Source organism: Schistocerca gregaria, chromosome X (genome assembly GCF_023897955.1).
Source record: "Schistocerca gregaria isolate iqSchGreg1 chromosome X, iqSchGreg1.2, whole genome shotgun sequence".
NCBI classification, from domain to species: domain Eukaryota; kingdom Metazoa; phylum Arthropoda; class Insecta; order Orthoptera; family Acrididae; genus Schistocerca; species Schistocerca gregaria.
In genome coordinates this window covers 29650703-29671292 of record NC_064931.1, presented here as the reverse complement: position 1 = coordinate 29671292, position 20590 = coordinate 29650703, and the positions used below count along the sequence as shown (strand labels likewise).

Sequence of the window (20590 nt, the reverse complement as noted above, 5' to 3'; positions counted from 1 at the left end):
ACATGAAAATACACCCTGTAAGCGCAGCATCTGTGAGGCAATGGTTTGTGGACAGTAGCCTTTCTGAAATCGACTGGCATGACCTGTTCAGAGTCCTGACCTGAACCCAACAGAACACCTTTGGAACGAGGTAGAGCTTAGACTTCGTTCCAGGCACCAGCGCCCAACATAACTATCGTCTCTGGTTTTGGGTCTTGAGGAAGAATGGGCCGTCATTCTACGTCTACTTAGACACTCCGCAAATCGCACTTAAGTGCCTGGCATAGATTCATCGAACCACCTTCACAATAATTCTCTATTATTTCACTCTCTAGCAGCGCGCGGGAAAAAGCAAGCACCTATAACTTTCGGTGCGTGCTCTCATTTCCCTTACTTTATAATAATGATTATGTCTCCATTTGTAGTTCGGAGCCAACAAAATATTTTTCGCATTCGGAGGAGAAAATTGGTGATTGAAATTTCTTGAGAAGGTTCCATCGCAACTAATTAGGCAGTCTTAGAAGATCTGTTGCATTTTCTAAGTGTTCTACCAGCAAAACGAAGTCTCTGGTTTGCCTTCTCCGCAATGTTTTCTGTGTGTTCTTTCCAATTTAAGTTGTTCGTAATTATAATTCCTTGAAATTTAATTGAATTTATAGCCTTCAGATTTTACTGATTTATCGTGTAATCTAAGTTTAGCGGATTTTTTTTTTAGCGCTCACGTGGATGAGCTCTCACTTTTCATTATTTAGGGTGAAGCGCCAATTGCCGCATCCCAGATGTCTTTTATAAATCGAATTGCAATTTTTTATCTTCTGATGACTTTACTAGATGGTGAACGACAACATCATCATCATCATCATCCACCGCTGCTCAGGTTGTCTCATAAATAGTTTATATACGTTGTACATAAGGAACATTAGAGGGCCTGTAACACTACCTTGGGGAACGCCAGAAATCACTCCTGTTTTACTCTATGACTTTCCGCCAGTTACTACGAACTGTGGCCCTCTGTCAGGAATACACGAATCCAGTCACGTAACTGAGGCGATATTCAATAAGCATGTAGTTTCACTACAAGTCGCTTGTGTGGTAGTGTCAAAAGCCTTCTGGAAATCTAGAAATACGGAATCAATTTGAAGTCCTTTGTCAATAGCACTCAACACTTCGTGTGGGTAAAGAGCTAGTTGTGTTTCACAAGGATGTTTTCTAAATCCGCGTTAACCATGTGTCAATTGACCTTTCTCTTCGATGTAATTCATTATGTTCGAACACAATATATGCTCCAAAATCCTGCTGCACGTCGCCGTTTACGTTACGGGCCTGTAATTTAGTGGATTACTCATACCACCTTTCTTGAATATTGGTTTGACTTGTGCAACTTTCCAGTCTTTGAGTGTGGATCTTTCGCCGAGCAAGCGATTGGCTACAATTGTTAAGTGTGAAGCTACTGCATCAGCATACTCTGCAAGGAACCTGATTGGTATGTAGTCTGGATCGAAGACTTATTCAGACACCTCACTGAAAGTGTTCCCAGAAGAGTTCGCGCTGGCATAAAGGCGAAGGGTGGACACATCTCACTTTAATGTCCATATACTTTTCATCAGATAGCATATATTATGCTTCTTAGAATCTAATCGTATTGCAGAGTGGAAAGTCGATCTTTAGCGTTCCAAAGCTTGAGGAGATCCCCAGTAGCCTGGTGAAGTAGTCTTATCTAAGAGCAAGCACCAATGAGACGTAAAACTATGTATGAAAATTACAAGTTATTTAATAGTTCTATACCTCCTCTTATGTATCATTCGAACTTTATGAATAGAGCCTCCCCAGATAAGTCTTCTTGAAGTAGTAATTTAAGTTTCTCGCTAGTACTATGTATAGGTTCCAATGAAAACAGTACAGACACATGATTGATTATTTTCAGCAAATGCGTACGAGTGAGTTATCAAAGCGAAACTACCACTGTTTCGACACAAACTAAACTGTATCGCCATTTTAGTGCTGGAAACATTACAATTTTTAGTGCCACTTAAATGTAGAACTAACTAAACCAACCTGAAATTCAGCGTTAATACCACATGGTGGTTATACATAGAGGTGAATCGTTTTTTCTGTCTGAAACTGTCATCCAGTTATTTATGGATATCTGTGGGGCTGCACTGAACCAAGGTGGAGTTGTGCATTTGTACATCGACCGTTTTCTTTCGCGCGACAAGTCACAAGTATTCAGTTACAAGCGTTTGAATATCATAACCATGGGTTAAGAACTTCGCATTTCATCAAGAACCACTTTGACTCATTAAAACACGTTTTTTTTAAAAAAAACTGATTTATGTTGTGGGCATTTAGGATCACCGACTTAATAATAATGTACAAACTCTCAGAATATTAGTCTGTACTTCGCGTTAGCGTTTCCACAGTACAACTACACAACGACTGGGCTTACATGGTGTTTCTGAAAATTCCCGATGTACAGACAAAGAAGTTCAAATCGTACTATCTGCAGCTCCATTGTCTGCAAACTACAATCTTCTTTATACCATTCTTTTTAACAACTTCTGTGTAAACTTTGTCGAAGTCGAAAAAACGTGTAAATACTATTACTTTAGCCCTTCATACTAAATATTCCTCAACGGAGCCATGTCAACGGCCATGAGAATGACGTGGCTTAATAAACACGTCGTCTAAAAATCGCAAATTCTTAGCCACCAAATGTAGAAACAGGCATGGGATAACTTGCCTTAATATCACACTATTATATTGGTAAAGTTTAGCACCAGGCACAGGCAATAAAAACAACCACACGCACGAAAACGCATCAGGGTCAACGCAGAACACGCATAACGTGACACATCCGCTGTGCCCGTTTGTTATTTCTTTTCGTACCGTTGCCACTTCCACTCTCTGCAACAATCTAAAACACACGAGAAATGCGCTGAAGATAGGTGTACACCAACTGTGTCACTACTTGCATTGTCAAATGGGATGGACTACTCAAATTTCGCGTGTTTTTTGATTACAGTAACAGAAAATTTAAAGAATCCGCTTTCTGTGGAAGCAGTTAAATTCTGCACTCTCCTAACTAAAATCCAGTCATTGAATGGAATTCACTAAAGAGAGGAAAAATATCTAGAGCAGTAGAGTGACATTCGACGCCTTAATAATGAACACTAAGCATCCAACAGGGGCTTTTCCGGTTCTGGCGCGGAAGTCAAAACAGAATAGGAACAGACAGTCTGCTCGGCCCCCTCGCCTGCTGCACTCAAAAGCGCCAACCACGCGTCGCAGCGCACCCCATTTTCCCCCCACTCTCCCAACACACACTGCGACAATAATACCAGACATAAAAATGAAGCATATGTTGTTTCAACCAGCATTTCGAATATATAATGGCGACAGAAACCAACACTTTTATCTGAGAATAACTGTCCGGAAATGATTTCTCCAGTTTTTATCGATGAACAAATCACACAATGAACTCTTGTCTAAAAAGAGTTATCACTACAGAAAAAATTAGGCTTATACTCTGGATTTAAAGGGAGACAATTCAGGCACAACACAGCGAGAAACTATTAACAATATTGTAGTGTTGCATAAATACCACTAGACAATCGTCAGCAATTTTTCTTTTTCTTATGACGAATTCAGCGTAAGACAAGAGACGTCCAACGTGAGCACGTAAGTTTTAGTGTTTTGGCGGACTAATTAATTAAATTTTTCCTAAAGGTGTTGCAGGATAATTTGAAGTTGGAAGCCTCCCACGTATCTTTGTTGGAGGGGGGGGGGGGGGGCGGAATATAAGAAATGCAAAAGGGAATTAACACTAGGGTAGCTACTGGTATTTCACGCAGTCAGACTGTGTAAATTTTCTGACTGAGCATGCTTGCAGCCTCACCTTTTTTTGCCGTAGCCCACATTGTCGAGCTCGATATGTCGATATGCTGCGTACACCGCCATGACGCCTGGTAGCGAGCAACTGCGCGCCTGCCGCCTCCCGCGCGCTTATATAGACTGCTTCCCTTCCCTTCTCCACCCTTCCACCTGGAAGCGGCGCGACGCGGCGTACCGTTCGTTCACCCTACCCAGCAGGACGGCGGGGGGCTCTCGCCGTCGATACGCCCAGCGCGCACCAAAACACACACTATATATAGTTAGGCACCACTCTGCCCCAAAAACTGCAAATGAAGTCCTCTGTCAAGAGATGCAATGGCACAAAGTCTTTTTCGTCAGTTGCAGTATCATGCCAAAATAAATTCCTTGCGCGCTCCGAAAACGAGATACTATTTTCGTATTTCACGAGGGATGTTCCATGCGCATTCCGAATTTGGCGTAATATACTTACAAGATGCGAGTCATGAATGTGTGTCCAAATTTCATCCGACTAAGGGGCAAACCGATATGTACTTGAGAGCTGCCCCTGGAAGATGTAGACGTGGACATCTATATGGCTTCATTCACACAGCTTAAGTTCGGTGATAAGAAGGTGGACTAAAATTTATTTACAAGAAGACATTTATGCTTCAATACGAACATCCGTGTAGTGAGAGTCGCAAACAACTATCGGTAAACTGATTCCAAAACAGATTGGCTAATCTCTTACTTTCCTTCTCCCGACAGGACGTTAAATCTCTCTCCTCCTTCCTTCCTTGCTCTCGCTTCTTTGTGCCGTAGGTATCGAGTTGTAATTCGACGAGAATAATTCATGGAAAGCAATTCCTGCGGCATGGGATTTACAATCCACCTGTAGTATTCCCATAAAATGTCTTGTTAATTCACAAGCAACGAGAATGGGGGTGGAGGTTACGCAGCGATTGAACAAGGAGATACAGTGTCTGTATAACGATTTGTAATTTCCAGCCATACAGAGAATTCGCTGAAAGTATTAAGCTCAACCTTCTGGAGAAGAGAGAGAGAGAGAGAGAGAGAGAGAGAGAGAGAGAGAACTGTTCTTCCATGTAGCTCTACAATTGCGACAAAACAGCTGTATCTCTGCTGAGCGTACACGTTCGTTACTATAGATCGATGCCGAGTGAAACCTACAAAAGTGTAGCAGATTTAGAGAAACCACTGAAGTATCCAGCCAATCATTTCGAAATTCCTCCCGGTATCGGGGGTAAGTAGGCATCTGCTTGCGATAGGGCATCAAAATTTTTCAGGGTTCGTCTATCGTCCACTCCTACACTAAGCAGCGAGCCACTAAAATGCACTCAGACATTCCAGAAGCCAATTCGCCGCTGTCCGCCCGGCGTCTGCATTGGAATGGTTTCTGCGCCTTTTCTCGGTAAAGGTGGCACGGCGAAAGCCGTTTACCAAGTCGCTTTTTTCACAGTTCTCACAATGCAGACACAAATTTTATGGAATAAACATACTGGATGGACAGCGAAAGCTCTAGTGAGAACACAAGAACTACAAGACGCTAACACTTTCCCCAGGGGCCATCTGTTTGTCGCGCCTACGGTACAAATCCAGTAGTCTCGCCTTTCCACCCATAACCTCAAAAATGTTAACTGTTTCAAGGAAAGTGTAAGCCAATAAATCAAAGAAAAGTCACATTTCGAAGGTGAAAGGTTAAACATCTTATGTATTATGGTAAAATAATCCAGTACGAAATCACCATTTACACCAACACTGCAACATACTCAGACAACAGAACGACGCACCATGAAGGAATTCATCTAATGGGACGGAAATCAGTAACAGATGTAAATGTATGGACAAACTATTACAATTTCAGAAAAGTTGTGTGATTAATTCAATAGAAAGAGCTTCACAAACTGAGCAGTTCAATGCGTTGGTCCATCTGTGGCCCTTAAGCAAGTAGTTATTCGGTTTGAAATTGACAGTTGTTGGATGTCCTCCTGAGGGACATCGTGCCAAATTCGGTGCAACTGCCGCGTTAGATCGTCAAAATCCCGACTTGCTTCGAGGACCCTGCCCATAATGCTCCACACGTCCTCGATTGGGGATGCAAGGGCGGATTTATCAAGCACGAAGACAAGCAGTAGAAACCCTCACCGTGTGCGGGTTGATATTATCGTGCTGAAATTTAAACGCAGGATGGCTTGTGATGAAGCGCAACGAAACGAGGCGTAGGATATCGTCGACGTACTGCTGGGCAGTAAGGGTGGCGCGGATGACAACCAGAGGGGTTCTGCTGTGGATAGAAATGGCACCCGAGACCATCACTCCTGGTTGTCGGGCGACAGTAGTTTGGTATCCCACCTCTGTCCGGTGCGTTTCCAGACAAGCTTTCGCCCTAAGATCTCATTGACTGGAATGGTATTGTCTTTAGTGATGAGTCCAGCTTTGACCGTGGCCCCATGACCAGCCAATATGTGTCTGGAGACGACCTAGACAGCGGTGGTATACCAACTTGACTGTCAGCCACCACAAACTTGAATCCACAGGTACGTACCACAGTTTGAGCACACTATTTCCGAAAATTTAGTTATTTTCAAGGTCCACATTCAGTGGCCCACGTGACAGGCCTGACTTTCCATAGTGGAGCTCATCCAACCATAAAATCGTATCTTGCAGAAGGTTGGTACACGTATCATCAAAGAAAGTTTTACAGTCGACATTTGAAGCCTGACTATCGTTCTTTATTCTAAATCAACGAAACTAAAATAGGACTTTCCGTCTCTTTTGATGAAAAATCAAAATTATCTTGATTGGCGACTCCATGGAGTGTTCTGTGCACCACGACCATATAATGGATATAACTGGAAGGAGAAACAGCATTGGTCGTATTTTTTTGTTTTATTATCAGCAATAATATGTGATCGCTTTAAGCTTGTTGATACTAGAACCTACCAATTTTAATTCTATATTACAGCACTGAGTATGGTCACTAAGTGACCGAGAATCGATTTTGTGGACAATAAAACAAAAAAATACGACCAATGCTGTTTCTCCTTCCAATTACATCAAAATTATCTCAATGAAACATTAAAAACTGAAATACTTCCTAATGCTTGCAGAATCTTAGGAAGTTGTTTTCCTTTTCAGTATTATCAAGCACCGACGCAAAATTCAGCCGCAGTTAAATGAAACATTTCTTACTACTCACATGTTCATTTGGTGAAATGAATTAACCAACTAATGAATATTTCTTTCGGTCCGAATTTATTGTGAAGAGGGAGAAATGCCAATGCGGTTCCCTTACAATCAAAAATAGCACAGAAATCTAACACAAAAGACGGGCGTATACAGTTTAACACTGAAAGAGTTACCACGGAAGGACAAAGCCACCCAGACACTTAACAACGTAGTACGCGAGACGAATTGTGTTCTGGAGGGGTAGGTGAAGTTTAAGCGCATTATATGATTCGCCTTTTTAGTGCAACATCTCCGCCGTTTCGTGGGCAAAAAATGTTACTGGCAGTAACTATTTTACTGGTTTAGGAAACCTCCCTATCGCACCCCCCTCAAATTTAGTTATAATTTGGCACAGTGGATAGGCCTTGAAAAACTGAACACAGATCAGTCGAGAAAACAGGAAGAAGTTGTGTAGAACTATGAAAAAATAAGCAAAATACACAAACTGAGTAGTCCATGGGCAACATAGGCAACATCAAGGATGATGTGGACACAAAGAGCGCCGTGATTCCGTGGTTAGCGTGAGCAGCTGCGGAGCGAGAGGTCCTTGGTTCAAATCTACCCTAGAGCGAAAAGTTTACTTACTTTATTTTTGAAAAGTTATGATCTGTCCGTTCATTCATTGACGTCTGTTCACTGTAATAAGTTTACTGTTTGTGTTCTGCGACCGCACCGCAAAACCGTGCGATTAGTAGACGAAAGGACGTGCCTCTCCAACGGGAACCGAAAACATCTGATCCAGGAAAACACGTCTGATACATTCTATATGACACTGGTGACGGCATGTGCGTCACATGACAGGATTATGTTGTCGACCCACGTAACTTGCTCACTTGGCGAATGGGCAAAAAGATTCTTCTACCTTGCCGGATTTAGGTTTTCTTGTGGATGTGATACCCACTCTCAAAAAAGGGATGAAAACATAAGAGTGTGTCACAAACTGCAACAAATGAATGCAGCAGCTTCAGTGTCTCACAGTGTTCTCTGTGCTCTGTCAAAACATACGTTTCAAACGTTTTCAAATTTTTCCGTGTGTAGACCGTCAAATCCTGCATATGTCCAAGCAAATCTGAACATATCCTGGAATTTTGGAGAGCTAAATTGATTATGTGTGAGTGCATGAACTCTGATAATTGTCTGAAAATAAAAATTTAAATTTTTTACTAGAGGGAAGACTTGAACCAAGTACCTCTCGTTCCGCAGCTGCTCACGCTAACCACGGGACCACGACACTCCTAAGCTCACACTCTCTTTGATGATGCCTATCTTGCACATGGACTACTCAGTTTGTATATTTTGCTTATTTTTTTCGTAGTTCTACACAACTTCTTCCTGTTTTCTCGATTGATCTGTGTTCAGTTTTTCAAGGCCTATCCACTGTGCCAAATTATAACTAATTCTGGGGGGGGGGGGGGGGGGGATGTGTGATGGGGAGGTTCCCTTGTTAGGAATATCGCATGCAAGAGCTGAATGCACTGCTACATTATTTTGAACCTCACCCATCAAATGGAGCGTCCACTGAAACTATGCATATTTCATCACTAGTGGTTATTATGTTCTGAATTTGCTCTTTACTTTTCGATTATAGTTTTCTATAGACGATAAACAGATTCATTCTTGACTGTCAAATCGGATAGTGAAGCTCGACTTGCACTCCCATAAAAAAAAAGCATGTAAGAAATTCTGATAAAGATCAACGTTAACATTCAAAAGCCTCGACGGCAAGAAGATTAACGTGCAGTCCACGACGCCACCATTAAATACAAGCTATAATTGGCCACAGATGGTACAGGCAACAGACCGTTTACCTTAGTTAACACACGCAAACCGTAGGAAACAAACTATCTCGCCGTTTGGTGATCTGGATGCCCCTCCTACCGAACTCTAATCCATCTGAGTGTACAGTTGATGAGAATTACTTAGCACTGAACAGTATTCAATATCTCGGAAAACGTTCAACGCCTAAATAGTATATTCCTTCAATACAATCAATGTAATGCTGCGCTCCTTATATCCTGTGCACAATATCTAAGCTCCCTTTGTATTACAACCTACCGATTGACGATGTGTCCTCAAACGTAAGGCTGTAACAGTAGGCATAAAACTGCTGTATACTTAAGTCACTAAAATATGGAATTTAGTCTCTAAAATATGGCAGGCAATCACTCAGCAAATCATCATTCAGTACTACTAAGGACAAGACAAAATACGAGGGTAACCCCAAAAGTAAGGGCTCTTTTAGCTACATAGACCTGTTTACTTCTACAATGGTTTATATCAATTTACAGCTTGAACATTTAGCTATTTTTCGACATAATCACCTTTTATGTCTATGCATTTTTGTAGACGCCATGGCAGTTTTTGTATGCCCATGTCATTCCAGCTCGCCGCCATGCTGTTCAGAAAGTTTGAACCTCTTCTTTCACCTCGTCGCCGGAGCTGAATCGCTTTCTGGCCAAATGTTCTTTTAATGTAGGGAACAGGTGATAGTCACTGGGCGCCAAGTCAGGACTATAGGGTGGGTGAGTGATTATGTTCGACTGAAACTGTTGCAGGAGAGCATCGGTTTGCCGAGCGATGTGTGGACGAGCGTTGTCATGGAGAATGTGTACGCCCTTGGTCAACATTCCTCTTCTCCGTTCCTGAATTGCCCGTTTGAGTTTTTTCAGCCTCACCGTACCTATCAGCGTTAATTGTGGTCCCAGCGATTCAGCGCCGTCGACAAGGTGAAATAAGAGGTTCATAACTTTCTGAACAGCATGGCGGCGAGCTGGTATGACATGGGCATACAAAAACTGCCACAGCGTCTACAAAAATGCATCGACAGAAATGGCGATTATGCCGAAAAACAGCTACTGTGCAAGCTGTAAACTGATGCAAACCATTGTAGAAATAAAAAGGTCTATGTACTTATAAGAAAATAGGAGACCTTACTTTTGTGATTACCCTCGTATTAATTCTAATGGTTTGACGTCCGCATGGTTCCTGGAAAGCATTCATCCCGCAATCTCTATCGTGAATATTTTTCATGTACAATTAAACGCCTGTATTTTGTGCAGTAAGTCAGCTAAAGCATGCTGACATGTTCTGTAGCAATGTTTGTCATACACAATATTTTGAAACAAAGCAACAGTGACTCACACAGAAATGAAATTATGTTGTCAATCAAAAACTAAATATGCCCAGAACCGTAATTGTAGAAAGACATTCTTCGCCTCCGAACAGTCTACACACCTACAGAAACCTCATTTATGCTTGTTACTGCAGCATTTCGAAATCTGCGAGGGAACGTCAGTTGTATTTCAAAATATCAATTAATATCCGAAACCACGTTGTACATTCCTGAACCATCACCAGTCGTGAATTTTGTCGGGAACTGTTACTGCTGCTTCTGCTAATCCAAACCGTCAGTAATTACTGATGTTTTAGCAGGACTTCTATCTTGATCTTCTAGAAAGCTAATGGTTACGATTCTTGCAGATTAAAAAACCTAACCTGCAATACACCAGTGGATGGTGCGTGGTGCAGTGTCACTGAATTTTTAATAGTACGAGCAGGGTTCTAATTAGGATTCCAGTAATAACGTTAATTTTTCTTCAATTTCTCAAAATCACTTCAGAGGAATTCTGAGATGGCTCCTTTAAAGGACCATAGTCCATTTCCTTCTGTTTCACTATCTAGCTAAGACAGTGGTCTACGACGAGGGGACATTTAATGTTACCCTTCGCCCTGTAATCTTGGGCGAATAATTTTGAAGTCTTCATGTAACAACAGAGAAGATGGCATTTTTCTTCCTTTCTCTATTCAGACTCAGTCAAATGTACATCTTTGCGCGCATGTTGTTAGTAGGTGGGGACAGCTAAGGATACAGAGAGGAGGTAACGTAAGCAGCGAGGGAAGCCCAGCCCGAGTGATCGGTGTCGAGTTCTCATCCAATAGGAGCCGCTGTGCAAGATCGCGTTTCGCACTCTCCGGCGTCGGCTTCCACACTTAATTTGCAAGATCAACGTTACACAACTCAAGGCTACAGGAGGCGGCGGAAATTGCTTCAACGTTCAGCGCTTCCCGGAAACTCGCGTCTTGGGTGACGCTTTAGTACAGCTGATTTGTCACAAGTTAGACTTCTTGAACAGCTCACAAATTTCAACCTTAGACTTCTTTTCTTATGCTGAAAGTACGAAATATGTAAATGCAACCTTGTGCCCGCGAGTATTTCGCGGTAGCATGACCGACTGTAACCCTATCCGTTTCTATAGCTGTCACCGGCATTGTCTTCAGGAGGTAAATTATTTGCGGCCGATAGTGACCTGCAATGACACCTAACCATGTTTTCCAACAAGGTTACGTCCATCACACTAACGTTAGAACATTCGCGACTGATGCGAGTCAACACCTAGCAGGTCTAAGTATCCGTCGAGCACTGGCCAAAGGAAACACCACCTACACACACAATCCCTTTTTGTATGAGATTTCTTATCGTTAGATTCAGTCAAAATTTCCAGCAATAGTGTAGGAATTCAGAAGGTGGAAACGGCAGCCATCGATATCATCATGCCAGATTTACTTTAAGCTTCAAAGGATGGAATTGGCGCCTGGACTCTTACAGAGTACATTTACGCTAGGAGTAACGACTTCAAACTTCGTCCTCAAAGATTGAAAATATTTTACTAGAGTTCCTTTTTTACCAACACTGCTTTTATTACACTGCTCTCATTATTAGTTACAGCTTTGGAATTTAGTTTTTCGACCACAAACTGCTATACAGTCGCTTGTTCTGTAAGTTCCCAAACCCTATACGACATCAAAAAATTAACATCTTTGGTGTTTTAAAGAAATGAGTCGATACATCAAATTTTCGAATGGGTGACGATTTAGATGATACTAACAAAATAGTGCTAGCAAATTTCGGTACAGGTTATTAGCAGCCGCCTCCCATGTTGGCGTTAATAAACTTGCTTTGTCCGTCGGCTAATGAGCGGCAGTCCACTTAGGAAGCGCTACTGCTGGCTAGCCGCGCCGAGCCGGTGCGGAGATTGCACGTTCCGTGGTCATGGCTACGGATGCGCACCGTTCACCGTTAGCTCAGCAACGACAACCAGGCAAGAACCATCAGCCGTGACACGCCGGTTCTGCCTGCTGCTTGTTGGTGAAAACCCTAGCAATAGCAATGCTCCAAAAACGCTGAGGGCCAAATTGCACGACAGTTAGCATACTACTGACCACAAGCCTCCCCCCCATCCACTTATCAGCCGATACCGTACTTTTCAACATTAATCGCTACAGTGGTGAAAGAATTTATAGTGTACATCGAACGATTTTTCCACTGAAAATGTGACATCTAGTGTGCATTTCTCAAGATGCATTATTCCAATGACTGTGGATGCTGTAGATTTGCTCATTTTTCACTATGTGGGACACCACATGAGGATAAAAAAAACCACTGGTTTCGAAGCATCTGCTGTGGTAAACATACGCGAGAAACTATTCTATTTACGGAGAGTATTATTTTTTTATATGAGCTACTAGTACAATACTGTTTGCATTCCGGTGGTGTAAATTTTAGTTATTTACTATCTGCACACACTTTTCAACAGCTGTCCAGCCTTCGAAGCGGTAGTAGTGCGCTATATGGGAAGCAGACTTCCTTTTAAAGCAACGATTTCCTAGATGGACTTCTTAAGGTCGAGCAGAGCTGAATGCTTGCCTTTGACTAAGTATTTACAGCCACACACAAGCTAAGTACACGCCAACAGCCATGGGCAGTGACAGTAATGGAGTTTTTAACAGAGACCGAGACTGTTTGTTATATCAGCAAAAAGGATTATATAAATAGAAACCCACTACGCACGGTAAAACAGAGTTTTAACGAGTCAGAAACAACACTTTCCATACACAGAATTTATTATAAGCACGCAATATGCAACAAACTTTAGATCCATATTTATCTACGTTTAATACATAGTACTGGAATATAATATTACCCTATCCCTACATACTTCAAAATGTATGTTACTGTTCAAACACCCTCCCTACAGCAGTCACTGAGCATAGCCTCTGTAGAATAGTGCCACCCAAGAATCTACACAGGGCAATTTCGAGGAAGAACTTTCAGTCACACTGATATTTTAACGTTCTTATTATGATGATCGTGATGACGTTCTCATTACGAAAATTGTGATCAGCGCCAGATCACATGTCACTCGGTTGCGGTCAAACAGCAAGAGTTTAATAGAAAGCTCGCTGGCAGGAGATTTTGCGCGGAAAGCGAGCGACAGGAGAGCGTTACGATGTGCACTTTGCGACGTACAGGCATGTTACCACGCTCATCGGCGCAAGCAACCCGATTTTCACTTTTCGTTCCTCTTCTCCACTGCATCTACCTCTACACTTCCCCACTGTGACCTGCTTCTTCGCTAGCTTTCCACACAAGTACTCAGTATTTCAGTTGCACGACGCTCTTCCTCGCTCTATTCGTCAATTCCCCTCCATTAGTCATGCTATGAGAAGCAGGTACGCTGTGCTGCATTACTTTTAATATGTAATGTCCGGGACATTAACGCAGTTTAAAGCACATTCTAAAAGACAGGAATAGTCCACGTCGAAAGTGCTAGTGCCTGCATTTACTGGTACGTGTACATTACGAATATTCTATTACTTGAGGAGAGTAATGTCAACAACCGGGAAAACAACCACAGAACGAAATTCCCCTCTCCAGATGAGGTAAGACAAGGATACTTATGTTGAGTGTGCTTTTAGATTCGTGCCGTTAAAATACCAAGACAACTGCACGCCAGGCCGAAATAATTTGCTCGGGCAACGGACTGTGTCATCTGGGTCGCGCGCATATACGGCAGCAGTACCTGTACGCCAGCTGAATAACACCGGACGATAACGGTGTACGTTCGGAAGTAACTTGCAGGCCACCCTCCAATAAACAATAATTGTATCAGTGATATATTAAAGTATATATTGCATATAGTTACTACACGGCGATAAACTTTGTACGGAAATGGCGATACTAAAAAATTCTGGCATATTATTCTTCGCTACAAACAGAACTTTATTGTCCTTTTGAAGATTGTTGCCTGTAAACATTTATGAAGCTATGATAACTGTTTGGATCACAATACATTGTTAGGATTTGAACCTGTCCCCACAAAAAAAAAAAAAACATACCAATGTTGCCACCACATGGCCGGTAGCATTTCAAGTGTCCAGCTAAACGCCATCGCCGGCCTCTGTGGCCGAGCGGTTGTAGCCGCTTCAGTCCGGAACCGCGCTGCTGTTACGGTCTCAGGTTTTCGAATCCTGCCTCGGGCATGGATGAGTGTTGTAAGTAGTTCTAAGTCTAGGGGACTGATGACCTCAGATAAGTCCCATTGTGCTTAGAGCCATTTGAACCATTTTTAGACGCCATCGCAGCAGACGGGTTAATCGTTAAATTATTCAGAGGATATCTATGAAGAAAACATCAAAGAACGAGAAACGTCAGTGAAATGCAACAATCAGTTCGCCTATACTTCGTATTAAAGCCATATAGCATTTCTTTATAAATAACCTTTCATCTGCACAGCCGAATTAACGCTACCTTAAGAACAAGGCTGGGTAATTACACTTAATGATCGAATGCTTTAAATATAATGTAATTTATCTAAATGTTTCAGTCATCGTTCCATAATTTTGTTCCATGACAAGTCCTTTTTGCACAAAGTTCTAAAAAGAAACTTTGTAACAATAGTGAGACCTGAAAGAGAAGGCTCTATTTCCGTAACGCGAGCTTCTTACGTTTTCAGGCAGGAAACCTCGAGTAATACGGAAGCCTTACTTTATAGAAGGCTTTTCTATGGACTCTGAAATCCGAGGCCTATTAATATATCTGATAAGCAAAATTTGTTACAACCTGTTAAACACATTCAGCGCAGCAATCAATTTTACACTGTAAGCTGGAGCCGAATAATCTAATCTAGTAGATAAGGAAAATAAGTGTCATGTTACATAATTTATAGAAACATCAGTATACAGTTCTAAAAACTAAGGTTGCAGGACGTGAGACAATTCAAGTTTTGTTTCTGGAAATGTTAAAAACCTAATTAAGGAAACCACTCTTTTTATACATATATCAAAGAATCCGATCGGTGTAATGAAAACGGGACATGTACTAACGTTACCCTCCGAATGTATGCCGGGCATATTTTTCTCCACAGCGTACACACACACACAAAAAAAAAAAAAAAAAAAAAAAAAAAAAAAAAAGGGGGGGGGGGGGCGCAAGCGCTTATAAACATTGCACAAGTAATAGGGACCATGCTGTTACGTTCTCTAACGGAGGGTCACGTCACATGTGAATTTCATCCCGAATATCGTGATTCACGCGACTCTAGAAACTTATCATTAATTGTATGTCCTCCGCCGTGGCTGAGACAAACAGCGGAAGTAAATCTTGCATCAGCCGAGCCATTGTGTAAACGTTCAAAGAGGAAATCAGATCGAAAGATGTTCCAATCTCTATAGTCGAAGTTGCACAATAGAGCCACGCCTGAACGGATTTTAAATTACAGGGTTACACAGCTGCACGGGGAGTCCAAATTAGAGGTATTTTTTCTCTCCCTTTACCGATGCTGCCGCAATAATTTTACAGACAAGCGGCAAACTAAACTACATGAAACAGTTACCCTGACTATTTTTCTCACAGTAAAGGAGGAAAACTTCGGCATTTAATTACGAAGCTTATTTCTGTCACCTATGTTTCTCACATCCGTTTCAATATAAACATCGTAAATGTATTAACTCTGCATCGCACACATTTTCTAGGACCGTTAACTGATGTGAAGACGAGAGGACCTTAGGTTTTATGAGAACAGTACCTAACCTAGCAACGGCGAGAATTAGCCTTCAAAATCGAATTTTCTTTACAACTGAAAAATGGGGAAACATGCGATGTGTGACTGCTGGGAACCTTCTCGCCGCCTGTGAAAAACTATAATTTCATACTAATGCGCCTTAGCAATCCTATGTCATCGCCCTCCATGTCGTACTCAAGGTCATAAGAAAATTTTATGAACTGTAACTTTGATCTTACAATCTACACACCCAAAAGTCCTGTCGAGACATCCTTTCAGAAAGTGAACCACAAAGATTCATCGGCATCAAATATACACCCCCTCGAGCAGTCTGTATTCTGTATCAGCAAAAACCAGCAATGTTTTCAAATTGTGCACCACTACTATGGCATCACGTCTGATATGAAGAGGAAGGACTGCACCTAATATACATTTTGCGACGCATTCTATATTTCAGCCCTAAACATTTCTCTTGGACCACTGGTCAGAACGATCTTTAGCTCAACTTTTTTTTTCACCCCTTGTGTGACAATCAGACCACCTGAAGGAATCAGCCACATCGGCTATTGTGATCTTCGGAAGCCATGCATACAGGCAAATAAAGATGGCTGTATGTTGCCCTAATGACTGTGCACGTCGGTCGCAGGCAGCCCCAAACACCAAGAAATGCTTACCAGACAAACAGAGCTAGATGGAGCACTTATCACCACACTGGACTCTCATTCGGGATGACAAGGGTGCAAAACAGCCTCCGGCAATCCAAATTTAGGTTTTCAGTGATTTCCTTAAATCTCTCCATGCAAATGCCGGCACGGTTCCTTTGTAATGACACGGTCGATTCCCTTCCCCATCCTTAACAAAAACAATCTTAGTTTGTGCTCCGCCTTCGATGATCTCGTCGCCGACGGGACGTTTAAACCCTAATCTTTCTTTCTCCCTTCCTTCCTTCCTCCCAAAAGACAAGAAAGGAAGAGTAGAGTAACGTCTCGTTGGCGACGAGGTCAATAGTGACTGAACATGTGTTCGTAATGTAGAAGCAAATCGACTGTGCCCTTTCAAAGTAAACATCCCTACATTCGCCTCAAGTGATTTAAGGAAATCACAAAAAAACCTATGGTTGAATGGAGGTTTGAACTTCCGCCCTCCCGAATACGAGTCCAGTATCATAGCACTGTGCTGCATCCCTCGATGCAGGACTACTTTACATTCAGGCAGAACTAAGAACTCATCGGAAAACTAAGTACTCACAACGGTAATGATCGATAGGAATGTGATGGATGGTAGGTAAGTAAGTAAGAATACGTAAATATTTCGTTTCTCACTACCCTAATTATTATGCTTACAATATTTGAGTTACACACATGGCATGTCTACACACAGAAACCCTGTTATGTGATTTATTTCAGTTAGATTTCGTCAAGTTTCCTGCGACACTGAATTCGAAAAGTGCACTCTAGCAGCTAACGAGAGTATGATACCAGACTTGCATCAAGCTTTAATGCATAGAAGTCTAGCCTGGCCCTTTACAGCGCATCTACGCTTAGAATAAGGTCTTTATGAACATTCTCATAAAAGGAAAGAGGATTTTCAGTACTGTTTACCGACACTGCCTTTATAATACCGCAAAACCAGCTGTAACTAATTTACTTAACCATTCATACATTGCACTTCATATTTGGTCTCTAATGACAGCAATGATTTGTTGTGCACACTGATGTAGTTTCAAGCTGCGGTGTACGTTCAAATGATAATGAAAGAAGTGTTTTGCTACAAGGTGTAAATAGTTCCTCAGCCACAGAAACAAATACTAACGAAAAAAAAAATCATCCATAAAATTTGTCAATGTTCGAATTAAGAAGCTACTGCTGACGACAGAAACTTTTACAGGACGATACGATTTAATCACTACAGTACAAGACCGAAAAGGAGCGCTCTCAATCGACAAGTCTGGCTGCTTTTCATTCAATAAAGGAAGTCTGTAAAAAGAGCTACTAGGTGAGCAGCAATTACACGAGACAGTAGAATCTGTCTCAATTAGGGGGCAGTGGCGGGCGTCGTCGACTGGGTGGTGGTGGTCTACGGCAACAAAGAGCTGGGAGGCCTACCGCTCGTGGGGCGCCCGTGAGGCTCTGACAATGGCGGCCCACGTCCGGCCTTTGTTACGGCGGCTCTCCACCCGCCGCGTCTGCCGCCTATTGTCACACACGCTGCGCTCTACACACGACGCTCGAGCCCCTCCCACTGTCGATCGATTCCAAAACTACTTCGTTTGAACGCGCTCAAACGGGAACTACGCGCAACATAATAAAAAGAGGAAGACCGTATTTGCGAGTTCCTGGTATCCGTTTTACTGTGCTTGTTACTACATGTACATTTCTGTGGTAAAGCTATGCAGTCCATTTCATTACCATCATCATCCCGATTTCGTATCAGCAGCACCTAAATTTTCCTATTGTCTGGCATTACCCAGCTCAAGTCGCGCTCAAGTGCAGCACTTTTACACACCGTCAACACACAAAATGGAATTCAAGAAAATACCAAGTCCCAACTTTGACATACTGGTTTACAGCACCCTGGTAGATCCGGAATTGCACGCACAATTTCTTTAAACCGTTGAGTTAGACGATACAAAAGATTATGTGCCAGTTAAGCATTGCAGGTGTCAATCATCAGCTTGAGAATATATGTTCGGCACTATGGTGCGTAATGTACATGCCACATATCAGTGATACAAGTATTACAACAAAGATAGAGGAGAAGCCATCACTATTACGATCTCTCAGTTAGCAAAACGTTGTACCACCACTGTTCGTGCCATTTAATTAACAATTCATGTTCGGCTGCGTATGTCACAGGGTATACATAATGGAAACGTTCCATTTTATTTTGTTTTTTACTACTCCAGGGCAGGAAAAAACTAAGTCATATCCGAAAGCATGGCATGGCACAGACAAGAGTTCTAGCGTCAGACTATATACAACGTTCTGAGCATAGATCTTTGGCCGGTCTTATGATTTTGTCACTTATCGCTGTCTATTCCAGTAGTTGTGTGTATCCGATGGCGTGCTACGGTCAATGCGTTAACACCTAACAAAACACGGTGTTCAGCCTAGATTAGTGACCGCTTTACTTTGACACACAGTTAGCAATTCTACGACAATCAAGGATTAACGGAGCATTCAGACGTGCACGTAAATAGTTACGTGCGCGTCTGAATGTTCCACTAATCTTTAGGTTGTCTGACGATGCAGTCATAAGAACAGTTGTAAGCGCTTGTTCACAATAGGCCGACTGTCAATACAAATATTCATTTCTCATCAAAAAATCTTTAGTGGTGGTGGTGGTGGTGGTGGTGGTGGTGGTGGTGGTGGTGGTTAGTGTTTAACGTCCCGTCGACAACGAGGTCATTGGAGACGGAGCGCAAGCTCGGGTTAGGGAACGATTGGGAAGGAATTTGGCCGTGCCCTTTCAAAGGAACCATCCCGGCATTTGCCTGAAGCGATTTAGGGAAATCACGGAAAACCTAAATCAGGATGGCCGGAGACGGGATTGAACCGTCGTCCTCCCGAATGCGAGTCCAGTGTGCTAGCCACTGCGCCACCTCGCTCGGTTAAATCTTTAGTGAGTTTTGTGTGCATCACGAGAGTAATTTCAACATGGCTACACGTACGTATTGTGTACTCGATGTATCCAAGAATGTCCAGCTTGCGGTTATTTGTTCAGTAAGTTGAGGGAGCATTTATGCATTGATATTAAACACGAACTACAGTTGCCAAGACTTGTCCTAATGGTGGAAAGCCCACGTAACCATATTTTGTCAGCAGACCACTGAAAAACACACACACACACACACACACACACACACACACACACACACACACACACAATGAAAGCCTTTAACGTGCGTTCCAGTCACATGTTTACCATTAAATGCTAATGCGTGTCTATCGCTGTATAAGGCTGGACTGTCGTACGAGTGACTCACGCGTGGACTGGTCTCGTTCCAATGCCTTGTTCAGAAGTGCTATACTGCGCAGCACGGAAGCTCGAGGCTTCTTAGAATAAACTCCGAGATAAATCGACAAAACGTAAGAGGAACTGCGTTTTTTATCCTCAACGCTTTAACTCTGGACGACACTTCTTTAACGTCAGTCACGCATCTTCTCACACAATTGTGAAGCACTTCGGATGAGTGACACAGCCGGAACCGATATAAACAAAAGTTCCTGCCCTCACAGCTTCAGTGCAATTAGAAGTAGTGAATAGGTTTCAATGCCTAAGTTATTCACCTAGGACTCCACTACTCTCCTCACGGTGACAATGATCGACAGGTACTGGGGTTTTTTGAATGCATTCTAAAACCTGCGATGTACATTGCACATTGCGGTGTAATTTTCCGAACAGAATCGGCAAAGGTATTAAAAACTAGCATTAGCCTCTGACTTTCAGAAAGTAGAGCAATTTTGAATTTCGAGCTTGTCGGACCGAAGATACATTCAGTATTTTTCTGTAGCCATATAGTAGTATGCTTTTTCGACCTACTTCCAATTTAAACATAGTAAATCGTGTGGCCCGCATTTTAAAAATCTGACAATTTTTATACAAACGGACCACAAAGAGCAGCAGAGATTCCTAAAAACTTTATATTATGAAAGAAGTTTCCGATGTTCGGA

General features: G+C 42.3%; 1 protein-coding gene across 5 annotated transcripts in view; it reads right to left on the bottom strand.

Annotated features, from left to right (window-relative positions):
- LOC126299113 (microtubule-associated protein Jupiter-like) overlaps positions 1 to 20590 on the bottom strand; it is a 110306-nt gene that overhangs the window by 11807 nt on the left and 77909 nt on the right. For 2 of the 5 annotated variants that reach the window (XM_049990811.1, XM_049990813.1), the window contains exon 1: positions 3875 to 3980. The exons of the other annotated variants lie outside the window; for them this stretch is intronic. In XM_049990811.1, the coding sequence (XP_049846768.1) occupies positions 3875 to 3936 (62 nt within the window). In that variant the 5' untranslated portion in view covers positions 3937 to 3980. Of the gene's footprint in view, positions 1 to 3874; positions 3981 to 20590 lie in introns of those variants that run through there. 5 annotated transcript variants of the gene reach the window in all.